Source organism: Tauraco erythrolophus, chromosome 3 (assembly GCF_009769465.1).
Source record: "Tauraco erythrolophus isolate bTauEry1 chromosome 3, bTauEry1.pri, whole genome shotgun sequence".
NCBI classification, from domain to species: Eukaryota; Metazoa; Chordata; class Aves; order Musophagiformes; family Musophagidae; genus Tauraco; species Tauraco erythrolophus.
This window is the reverse complement of record NC_141467.1, coordinates 83,028,494-83,041,457: the sequence shown is the minus strand read 5'-3', so window position 1 is coordinate 83,041,457 and position 12,964 is coordinate 83,028,494. Positions and strand designations below refer to the sequence as shown.

General features: G+C 35.2%; 1 protein-coding gene across 1 annotated transcript in view; it reads right to left on the bottom strand.

The window, feature by feature from the left end:
* The window catches only part of RIMS2 (regulating synaptic membrane exocytosis 2), a 504,339-nt gene that overhangs the window by 347,152 nt on the left and 144,223 nt on the right, over positions 1–12,964 (bottom strand). Inside the window, exon 3 of the mRNA XM_086609332.1 lies at positions 12,015–12,325. Coding sequence (XP_086465458.1) covers positions 12,015–12,325 — 311 coding nt within the window. The remainder of the gene's footprint in view (positions 1–12,014; positions 12,326–12,964) is intronic.

Sequence of the window (12,964 nt, the reverse complement as noted above, 5' to 3'; positions counted from 1 at the left end):
TAATTAATTTTAGAAATTCCTTTTAGTCACCTGGAAAACATCTTAAGAGATTTATTGCTGTATCTCTACTTTCAGATGACTGATTTGGACCTTAAAAGGCCTCCAAACTTGTGTTAGGTGTCAATGTGTCCAGATGATCTGTGATGGAAAAAAAGGCTAATATATGTGTAAACTAGAATATAGATCATTCTCCAAACGACAGTAAGATTAAGATTAGCCTTTTCATTTTGTGAAACAGGAACTAAAAGAACACGTCTATGCATTGGATTATTTATTAATTTCTGCTGTTCAGTACACTAGATAAAAGTTGGAGCCTTCCATATCTTGGGAACAAGTTCAAAGAGACTAATTTATCTTCCTTTCATGTCATCATAAGATTTATGGTCTCCTGGGTTGCTCCTATCTTCAGCTGATTGGAATACCACAAGAATATTTTCCTGATGATCACACACCTCTGGAACTCATTTCCTTTGACAGTGTCATGGAGCTTGGGTTTTATAAGCATTAAGGCAGTGTAAATATTTTACTTTGGAAAGATTTCCATTTAATATTGGTGTTTTAAGTTAGTGGAGTAAAGGCAGTGCTGGCCATTATGTTACAAGCTTTGGAGAGAGGATTAGGGTTAATTTCATAATTGTTTGTTATCATAGCTGTAAGGCTTCATGATACTTGGTGATATATCACCATACAAATTTCCAAATAAATCTAACTTTCAGAGAGAAAACAACGCTTCTGAGAGAAGTCCCAACGTGCCACATAGAGCATGAAATTTAAAATGCTTGTCTTGAGGGAAATCTGTTTTAGTTAGCTTCACCGGGCTTAACTCTGAAAACAACTGGCAGCTTTTGAGAATATCTACTAATGAGGCCAAGCATTCTTATAAACACTCTCATTTACTTGAAGGAGGAGCGAAGAAGTAAAGTAGGTAAGAACGAATGGTCTTGATCCACACCAGTGCGTCACTCATTACTGCAATGCAGCCTATCATCATCCAAAACAATCTCATTGAGGAGAAGAAGCTGAGACAGTACTAGTACTGGCCTCAATATCCAAAGCTCCAGAGTTTGTTTTGAGTGACGCTCATCTACAAAATATTCCTCTCTTTTCCATTGTTTAAGTGACATATCTTTCTCTTTTCCTTCTCACTCTGATTCTCAGAGTCTTTATAATTGATATTCTCATTTAGGAAAGAATCTCTGCATCAAAAAAAAAAAACACAAAACCATCATCTGAGTAGCAATTAGATTGTTTTTGCTTTCAACTTTATTTTATTCAAAGATCCGATTTCTTGTTTCAGATATTGATACATGCTTTCTAAATGAAAATAAATTCTTTGTTCATTGTATTTACTTGAGCTACGAGACATGTGAAGCACCCAAAATATACATTGGTTTTTAAGAAATACAAACCCAAGTTAAATTGGATTCTTTCATGAATTCCTTTCTATTCTAATCCCTGTTCATGAATGTTACAGGAAGATGAATCATTACATGTCCATTTTAGGAATAAAATGCAATTATCTCAGCATCACAAGGAGGTGAAATTGCTGAACTAACTGTTGGGTTGTCAAATTTTTTATATTCAAGAGGCGAGATTCTTGAACTAATTGTGATTCCTCTTCTAGCTTAAGTATTTGTCACAGTTCTAACTGGAGCATAAAGATACAACTGAGGCAGGTCCATTTTTGTCAGCCCAGCACCTCATGCCAGAGTCAACAAGATTTAATTAAAATTAATCTACCTCTGGGAAAAAAAAAATTGGTTTTGTGCAGTGATTTGGAACTTTAGAATGCAATGTCCTTCTGAAGCTTCTCAGTTTATTTGGAATTACAAAGAAAATCAGATGTTTTTTTTCTTTAATCTCATCTGCCTTTATGGCCATTTTTTTTTTTTTTTAAGTGATCATCAAGGAAGTCTATCATTTAAAGTCCAGGATTTTCACAAAGTCATTACAGAATAAAACCTTTGCAGCTAAACTGCATTGCTTTCTATCAAGCTATTACCATAAGAGCTGTTGTCCTTGCTGTTTTCGCCAAAGAAAATGAGTTTTCTGCAGCAAAGTTCATGGTTCATCGTATTACAAGCTGCATAATAAAAACTTACCTTGGCAGATAAACTACATCTAGGGACCCATTCAAGCATGTAATATCAGCTGACAAAACACTGGACCAGAAATTGGGAAAACTATGTTTGGAGCAACTTAACCTCCTGTTATTCTATGAAGATAGTACATTTACTGAGGTCCGTAACAGCATTTCCAGGAAGCCCAGTGTTGCAGAAATGGGCACCTTCTGACGACATTTTCTGAAACACCAGGGCATGATTACAGGGCACAGTGCAGAGACGTCAGAACAAGTTGCATGTACACAACCCACCGCATATCATACATAGATGCTACCTTGGATTTTAGAACTCCACGTTAAGAGTCACTGACTTCAGGTCACGTACATTTTCTACTGAACTTGAAATGACATTGTACTGCACTGCTTTGCTGGAACAGGTAACTAGTCCCTTAAAATATCTACGGCTGTCTTCCTTTTGATTAGTAAAGAATGCAGTGAGGCCTGTTTTTATGGAAAGGCACGAAATTATGACTTCTCAAAGCTTGGGAGAGAAGTATCCACTTACTTTACCACAAATCTGAATGGATGCTTATGAATGGTTGCAGAATTGTTGGAAATTAAGGAAGAGAGGTGAGCTAAAGCTAGGGGAAAAAAAGAACTGGGTTAGAGAAGAAAAGAATGTCTGTCTTTAAGTGAAGGAATACCGTGGGTATATCTTTGAAAACACTTCCAATGTCTTGCCGGATTTTGGTAAGAATTCACATCAGTGAGAAAGAGAGGATGATACACAAAAAACCCCAAGCTAATAAAATAAACAACTAACTAGATAAAGACAGTACAGAGTAGACAGAGAGTCAAACAAGGATTTGGTTTGAAGAAGGGGCAGAAAAAGATACAGAATAATCCTGCTAAAGACAAGGTAGAAAACAAAATGGTATTGCTTCATAATGTGATTTTTAATCATGAAAATATGGGCACCCTGGTCCTACTACATTCATTTTTTAGTTACATCTTTTCCTCAGATCTGACTTAATAAAATAGATTGACATTTACTAAAATTATTAAACTTTTAATGTAAAAGATAAATGACAAGCAAATTGCACTACAGAAGTGATTGCTTTATCATTTGTGACTTGACTACAGGTACAAGGAGCGAGCCAAAGAAAGAATTTGTACCAGTAACAATTATTCATTCTCAATTTTTATTTTAATTCAGTCTATACAGTTATGGTAAAAAAGTATGAAAATAAAAGGTCATTCATTTAATTGCCTCCTGCAGATTCCAGAACTACTTTGCTGCCAGAAACTACAAACTTGAGCTAGCAGAGTCCTTTATTAAATGTTAGCCATTTCCCTCAGCTGCACTCCACAGATGTAACTTATTCACTTTTACACATCAATTTTGTAAATATGAAATTCAAACAAAATCTGTTATTTATGCTTCTGAAGAGAAATTAGCCTCCAAAGAACAGAGCACAGCATAACTAAGGATTACGAACACACAGTGAGCTCTAACATTCATGTTTGTGCAAGGTCAACAAAACAGCACTTTAAGAAGACATGTTCAATCCAGAAAGGTACTAGCCATCATTAATTTAACAAATTAAATTAAAAATGCTACTACCTTCATTTTTTTTCTGATATTTCTTTCTTTCAGGGTCAATTTAGCTAAAAGTAAAACTACATTTAATGCCATAAATGTTAGCTGCAGTTAGTACTTAATAAAAAATATGCAATATTCTGATGTAGCTGAGATCTGTGTTTACAGATTTAGGTTATTAATAATCTTTTAGCACAGCTAAAGACATAGCTGTGATATACAGAAGCATAACACTGCAATGGAAGGCCAAACTCCACTTCAGAGATACCAAATATCAGCACTGAATATCAAGACTGAGCTTATTCTGCATACGAGTGAGAAAAGTCAAACAGTAAGTGCTATTTTTCAGTATGCAGTATGCAAAAAATATGCATAATTAAGAAAAAAATCAAGTAATCAGTAACAGTAAGCAAATACAAACATCATGCTGCAATGGAATTATTTTGGAAAAGGCACTCTACAGCAAATTGTGAAAATGAAATTCCCTAAAACCAACACAGGATTTGCTCACTGCAATGATTGCAGCTGAATTCAGATTGTCCCTTGAAGCTGGAATTCAAAACGCTCTTCAGTGTTTGAAAAGAAACACAGCAGTTTTAGACTGTTTATGAAGGTAGGTTAGTTCCACTGCAGTTAGGGACATTTCCTCTTCTCTTCTCTTTCTTCACCAAACAGATTAGCTTTCTCTAAAAAAAGGTTCCCAAATTGTATCTTGTCAGAGGCCCAAAGCTACTCAGTACAGATTCTATAGCTAGATAAAGGCTGTCATGTTGTGGTGTTTTTCTCTTTCCTTAAAGCATTTCTTTTAATAAACCATCATCAGAAAAACATTAAGAACAGCTAGCTATTGGTTGTTTGGCTACTCTGGGGGAAATAATAGTGGAGGGAGGGAGGGAAGCAATGTAAATCTCAGAAAAACCACCCTGAAGTCACAGCATGGTTGCATGTCCTGAATGTTGTGTCACTATTCACGTGGGCAGGAGACCCACAAAAATGACATTAGAAGACAAACAGAATTGTACAAGCAGTTTTATTTCTCAGCAGACAGACAGTTTCTGCAAAGGTAATGGAGAGAAAAAGCTCCCCCTCTTTTCCAAAGGCTAGAATAGAATGGAGGTGCTATAATCCATTGCAACCTATTAATAACAGGCAGAACCACAGTACGTCCTCTATAGGCAGTCTGGGCTGTTAATAAACAGTGTCAGTACCATTCAGGAACTTCTTACAGAGACTCTTAATGCATGTAGGCATTAGAGATGGCACCGAACTCCTTACTCATCCTCATAAGTAGGTGTAGCTTAATCCTTGTCATAAGTGTCTAATCATTCCATTAAAACTTCTTCACTGAAGGATTTCTGACTTTCTTGGACCCAAGATACTTCTTTTCAATAATTAAATACTGCATTTTCTCTGGCTCCCTTCCCATGAATTTCTATTGCTTCCTCTGGCCATAGTTATTATTAATTTCCTTTTTATGCCACTCCAGATTGAGACAGCAGATAATCATAGCTTTAGTTTCTATCTGAAAACTGGAATAGCCATGAAATGTTGATCCACATCCCTAAACCTATATGTAGGGTAATGAAATGATTAAAAGAGGAGTTCTGTGAAGAAGAAACTGACTCATTTGTTCTAAGTTATTACCTCAGGAATCGTACAAAGCATACACTGAAATGGAAGACAGACAGCACAAGAAACAAAACCAAAACTCCTGAGACTACAGTTTTCAGATTGACATTGGTTTCACTTTACAGCTCCAAGGACTGACTATCAAAGTAGTGAAAAATGCAGGAACAGGAGCAGGAAGATGAAGATAAAACCTTTTTTGGATGCAATTCAAATCCCATAAAACTTAAATCTTTAGTTAATATGTTAAAAATACTGTAGGGTACCTCTAATGCCCAAATTTTGCATCCTGTTCTAGTACCAGTGAAAGTCAGTGACAGCTCTTTGCAGTCATGCATGGAAAAGAATATTGATTCAATTTTAAACTCAGCCTATAAAATACTTGTAAAAGGTATTAGATTTATTCACGAAGTGAAAGGATATCATTACGCTTTCTCAACAATTGTGGGGTTTTTTCTACTGCAGTGGTCAACAATGCTGAAAAAAAAAAAATCATCTCAGCTAATTCTTAACCTAAAGAACTCTAAAAAGTTTAGAGACACTGTTGTCCTTAATAGATACCTCAGAACATGAACAAATCTGCACCTAGCATCATCAGTCTGACTCTCGGATACCAACTCCCCTATTTTAAACACTATTTCTATACCATTCTTTTAATATTCCTCCTTGTCTTTCAATAGTCAGCAAGTAGAAAAACATAGATAAAAAAGTTAAAATGCCTCCATTTTATTTGACATTGCTTTCAAATACACTTAGTTTCCACAGGTTCAAGAAAAGATTGTAGGCTTTTTTAAGACACCTGAGCTAAAGATCTGCTAACTCAGGTACTCCGAAGTTGAAACAATCAAAAACAGAGGCAGCACTACAGTGCTGTGTTATAAGTGTTGCAGAAGAAAAATAGTGGTAAACTCGGGAAATGGCCAGTTTTCAGCCTTTCAGAAAGAAATGTGATTGACTGATTTTCAACATTACATTCTCATATTTTAAATTCCAATAAACTACCATCAGTGCTGTTCTCAGTATCAGTTGTTTATAATCCAGCAATTAAAGAAGAACCATTTGAAAAAGACATAACATGAAACAGATGGACACGCATTTTCATTTATTTAATTCATGCTGCTCTTTGATGTTTCTCAGCTAGCTTATGCCTGCTTTTTCCTTTCTCCTCCTCTTCCCTCTTATTTCGGTCTCTTTTTTGTCTCTGTTCACACCCTGACATCCCCAACTGCAGTCCCAAAAGACAGAGCCTACGCTGCCAACTCATACTAGCACTCCTTCCAAGAACGGAAGCAAACGGACACAGGGGACCACTTTCATTCTACTGCCATTGGTAACACAATAGAATAAAACCTCTATATGTGGGAAACGTGTATACGTTCCATAAAGAATACGTGTGCAAAGCCTGCATCTTCAGGCCAACGTAGCTTCAACAGACTTGTCTGCAGTTCTTATCCAGAATAAAATATAGGCTCCAAACCCACTATAGTGTCTGGAAACTAACATAAAAATCCTCTTTTTTTCTGAGATAAAGGGATAGAAAATGAACCCCCAAAATACTTACATATCTTTGAAAGGAGAAGGGAAGGAAGAGGGAAGGAGGATATATTTTATCTGTGCCTGCTGGCCTGGAAAATAAATACTGCTGTTGTGCAACCTCTGCAGCTGCTCACTCTCAATTTGTTGTTTTCATTCTGGTTTTTATGATTTAATCTCATATCCTTACAGTTAATCTGAAAAGGGTTCAGGCAGCTTTATTCATTAGTCTTGCTTCAAATCATGATCTTACAGACCATGATCTTTACAGATATTGAGAACCAATTCTCTTTTTTCGACATGGCTCACCCTCTGATAGATGCAGCAATAATACATTGACTCATGAAACATGAAAACAAAGTTTCTCACAATATTTTCACCTTTTTTGCATTGAATTTCATTAAAAATATCCTTCAGGAGAGCTTTTCTTACGCTAATAGAATGCATGACAAATATACATTGTAAATTCAAAGTTAACATTTTTGAATTTTGGAAAGCATTTTGGATTCATATAGGATGAATTAGGGGGAAAAAAAACCCAAACAATAAACAAACAAAAAAAAAAAAAACCCACCACCTTAATCATTCACATCTACCTGAACTACGTAACGTCATTCCAGACAGGCATTAGATTAGAAATAGTTATGTCATCATAAACCTTGCACTGTGAAGACACATGGGTTGTTTCCTACTTCAAGAAAGCTATTGTTTAAAAAGGATTGTGAAATGTCACATAGATAGAAAAGAGGTTTGTGAAGCAAGCAACACCTATGGAATGTCACAAAAGATTTACAGTTTAAAACACTTAATTCCTATGTGGAAAATTACTGAAATGTATTTACAATGGATCCTACCAAGAGCAAGAAAAATAATTATTTTACAATTCAAGCATGGCACTACCAACCAGAGATCTAATAACTCAGGCAAACAGAATGACACACAAAAAAAGCTTCATATCAGCATTAAGGTTCCCTATTCCCCAGCTTTTATTCTTAGGATGTTGTACACATTTTAACAGGACATTGGCAGGGGGTTGAAACTAGATGATCTTTAAGGTCCCTTCCAACCCAAACCATTCTATGATTCTATGATTTGCTTTGGCTTAGGCTTTGGAATGAAGAAAGCGTAAGTGGATTGCCTGCTACAAAATGACTGTAAAAAGACTGTCTATTCAAATAATTTTGCTGCTGGAAAGAAAACATAATGTATTGAATGGTAAGTAGCATAGTCCTTGGGAACAATAAAGTACATGAATGCTTTTGATCGAAATAATATAAAAAGGACCCTTTTGTATAATCCAGAATTGATGTGAAATTGGACAGTACAAATCAAAGAACTGCAGTGCATACAGCCATAAATCTACCATCTGTGCACAGCAGACTTCAGAATAGACCTTCTGAGTCTATGGATTACAAAGTAATATTTTGAATTTCTTTGATTCACATAATTTGTCATTTTTCGAGGAGTCTAGCATTATACTACATCAGCATCCATATTCTGCTCCCAAGGTTAAGTCTACGAAAACCACTACATACGGTTATTTCTCAACTTTCTCTCAGCATAACATCTCCATGCGATACAAAATTCGTTAATCTCACCTCAAACAATATCAACTATAAGATGGTCAATTACTGAAACAAAAACTAACACTGGATTCTAGAGTGTGCCTTCTGCCTCTTCCTTCTCTAAGGGTTTACTACACAGAAAGCAGTAAGAGCACCGTAAGGCAGATTATAAATATTGGATATGAACTAGAAAAAAGATTAATAATGGAAAACTGTTCTGCTGGTGGTAAATAAAAGTTGCTTTTGAATAGTTTTTGACTTCTCTTTTCTTCTGTAATGAATCCAATATAAGAAAAACATCCTTGGAGAATATGCAATCCAAAATTATCCCAGACTTCTTTAAGGCAACAAATTTCACATCAGTCCAAGAGGATCTACAATCAAGTACCTATCTGGCTTTCTGAACAGTTTAGGACCTATTGATTGCAAATGGGACTGTTGCATACATCAAGGGAACAGAATACTAGTCTAATAGTTGAACCAATGGATATTATTTTAATGAAGAATATTACTAGTAAATAAAACAGGAAAAAATATATGGTAAGTACTACTCAAAAGTGGAAAAACAAAAAGGCACAACCAAAAAAGACGCATACTAAGGAATGAGACAGAAATATCATCGATGTTCCTGAGATACAAGGAGTGAATGTTTCCCTTTACTCTGTGAACAGCTTGTCTCCAGATGAACAAGATAAGATGTATGATACTTGATATAAAGAACGAGTAAGGAATGATTGCTGCAACATTAAAGGAAGGTGCAAATATTCATAAAACTTTGATAAAAAATGACATTTTACCTTTCTATTTGAATCATAAGAACCCCAGTATGTTGAGTCTTAGCAATATTTTTCACAAGTGTTTTATTGCTTTTAACTTTTTAAACTATTTTTTTGTGTCAAAGCTAATGCGTTTGAGATGAAAAATAAACCAGACAATATAGTTTTCACTTTCTACTTACTTCTATTATTGATTTTGTGCAAGATAAAAAACAACGACTTCTAAATATTTAATCTTTTGGGGCTATTTCCCTATTATTTTGGACATTTTGAATGGCCTTGTTTTTCTCCTAGAATTAGCTTATCTAGACAAATGGTCTACCATACTAGAGTAGTTCAATTTCTGTATAGAATTAATTTGAGAATAGAAAAAAACTGTCACAATGATCTGCCAGATAACATGTTTCTCTACTGGATGGTTCTTTCAGTTACTTAAAAAAAAAAACCAAAACCAACAAATGTAACATGAAGCATTCAGAAAAGAAGACAGAAGACCAGAAACCTTTAGGAAAAGTTATATAAAATTGCTTGACCACAACTACAAGTTTCAAGTAGATAAAATAAGTTTTCTTAACTTGATCAATAAGTAGAACATGTATGGATTTATAAATTTTAATATTAAAATTATATCAAATTATGATACATATTCTATGCATTACTTCAGTATAAAGATAACAATATATTACCTTCTGCACTTAACATTGGCTGAATGTAATAAAATTGCAAGGCTTTCCAGTATTATTGCTGAGAATAGTAATGGCACCAAAGCATATACAGGTCCAAACTTAAGGCTTGTTCCCATCCCTGAATTTTGGGATAGTGTCTCTCAGAGACACTGATATTCTCCTCTAAAAGCCCATCTGACCAATCAGACATTGATTGGGCATCAAGGAGGAGTCTTTTTCATTATCTCCAACAAAGGAAAGACAGTTAATGCGAGGAACATTAGGGAAGAAAATTATTCAGAAGACCCTCTAACCTTCAATAGCATGATATGTATATCATTAATATATTCTAAGCATATTTCTATATGTTAATTAAGGAACACTAGCATCAGTATCCAAATAAAACTCTGGCACACTGAAAAGTCCTTGGAGTCTCAAACATCAACTTGCTATCAGCATTCTTCTCAGAGCGATCCTCTGAGTAAAACCAAAACACGGAGCTCTTCTAGCTGTTAAAAAGAAGAGCTAACTGTCCCAGCTAAAACTAGGACAAACAGGAAGGGGATAATCTCACCTGAAAAAGCACCAATATGTAAACAATATGTTGAGTAGAAGTGATCACAATCAGCAGAATGGTTCTGATTTCAGGCACAAAGTCTGCATTCTTCCTGCTGGTAAATATATCCATGTTTATCACACAACTCTGCTTAGGGTAGATGCATATTACATATCTGAATTATATATTTATTTGTATATCCCTCTCTCCCTCTCTCTTTCTGCATACATACAATATAAAAACACTTTCAGAGCTAAATTATTGGTGAGAATAAAAGGGAATTTTTTATCATCACATTATGTATGATATAATTTTCCTGGCAAAATTAAGGATAAAAAAAGAAAGAACCACAAGAGAATCAGTCTCTCTCTCCTGCTCCTTAGCATCAAGTTAAACTGCCAGTTGCATTTCTGAGACCATGAATGTAACTGAGGAGCACTCAGAGCCACTAAGTACTGAACCCATCAGCTGAAATCAGAGCAAAGGGCAACAGGCAGAATACGTTAAACAAGAAGGGTCAGACTAATCACATTCAATTTGTTCCCAAATAAGACCAAAAAATAGGAAATAAAATATGGTGGAATACAAGAAGTGAGGGAAAAGAAAAACAATTTTAATTATATTAGTCATAAAAGATATTATAGCTGTCTAACTTGTTTCAAGCTTGCAGAATAAATGTTGTAACGAGGTCACAGCTGGGCAGCAGAGGAAGGCTGCCAGATTATACTGCTCTGGCTTTCAAATTCCAAGGCAGGTGGGGGTCTCTGGAGAGAGGGTATTATTTCCATGGAAACACATGAACAAGCTCACTCTCCTCTTTCCCTTACCACCATATTTAAAGATCTATTCTGGTCTTGCTTAGAAAGAAATTAAATACATTCAATGAAACAGTTTTTACATTTGTGCTCCAGTAAAATGTCACCACAGAGGTTGAGCGTCTTCTGGTGCCTTTTGGTACAATCACATCAAGAAAAAGGGAGGGAAATCCAGCTCCAGCCTCTGACTAAACTGGGTCTTACTACATTAGTGCTGAAACAGCCACAGTTTCAACTAATGCCAAGTAACACTGAGATAAACCAGGGAAGAAAAAATTTTCACACCACCACCACCAACTAATAGCAAGAAACTGAGAAACCGTGAAAAGACTCAGGTCATCACACAAAGATTACACCATCTTTAATACTATATACTACAAGCACTACCAGATATTTTAATCCAGTAATCTTAATGGCCACCATCTTCCATTAACCTGCTTTTTTGCACCGTATTTTGGATTACTAAATTTCTGCTATAAAGTTCATGTCTACAAAAGAAATATACTAACATTCTGTACAGCACAATGGCTATGATCCAACAAAGTTGCAAGCACATGGACAAGCTCTGTCACACTGCAACTTTCATTTTCCATGTTGTTTTTTTAACAAGAAGAAATAAAGAACACATATTGTCCATGACCATCTGAATACAATAAGAGACTCCTCAGCTGCCACTTCTTAGGATTGTGTCAAAAAGGCCAGTTCATATTTTATAGGTTACAGAATAAAAATAAGATAAAACTTAAAAAGATAAAATAAAATTTGTAGCATGAATTCAGGTGATCTTATCAGTATAAACATCGAATACTTTCTTACCTGTCTGATGTTGTGTCACTTGTTACTTGATGCTTTACTCCTGAACCATTCTTAATTGAGTCTTGTCTTGTGAGCCCTTGAGATCTGCTTTTGTCCAAAACTTGTGTGGATATGTCACCTGATGGTCCTTGGTATTGTGAATGCTCCTGCAGCTTTGCTTTTTTCTCTTGAGGTGCCTCCTCGTTTCGCAGACCTCTAATACCTTCTTGGTCAGACTGCTGTGGTGCATTTGATCCACTGTTATAGAACCAGGCTCCTGATTTTGTGAGGATTTCTTGTTGTTTTCGGCACAAGTTACATACCCACATTACCTGTCCAGACATATTTAAATGGAAAATCTATTAGCTTGTAAACACTGTATACAAAGATTTCATCAAGCATATATCAACTGATTGTTGCCATTTCCAAAGAAAGAAAGAACACTATTTTAATTATTTCTATTAAAATTACAATAGTTTAGCCACAGCACGATATAATATGTCTTGGAGGAAATTGTTTTAGAAAAAAATACACACAAAAATTCTTCTATTCTACTTTTGCTTCATTATTTATCATACAAGGGAAAACCACAGATAGCAGCAATATAAATGAAAAGGATCTACGTATTGACATGCCAATAGTGGTAAATGTAAGATTTGAAAATTAAGACTATAGGTTGAAGATGATAGGATTATAGAAAAAAAGAATTAAAAATTCATTAAACACTTAATTCATTCTCTTACTAAGTCAGAATAAGGAACTTTGAAATATATCCTCTGCTGTTGCAAACAAGTAATTTTATAATTCTCCAAACCTCTCTGCTGATTTACTTCAGCAGTGGTCTGTATCTTATAGTTACATGAAGAAGCTGACTTCAAGAAGTGACTTGATTTTCAAAGATATTTTAAACTAAAACCATGTTATAAAGTAACATAACATATAAGGTGGTTAGTCTTTCCACTTCACAGCCA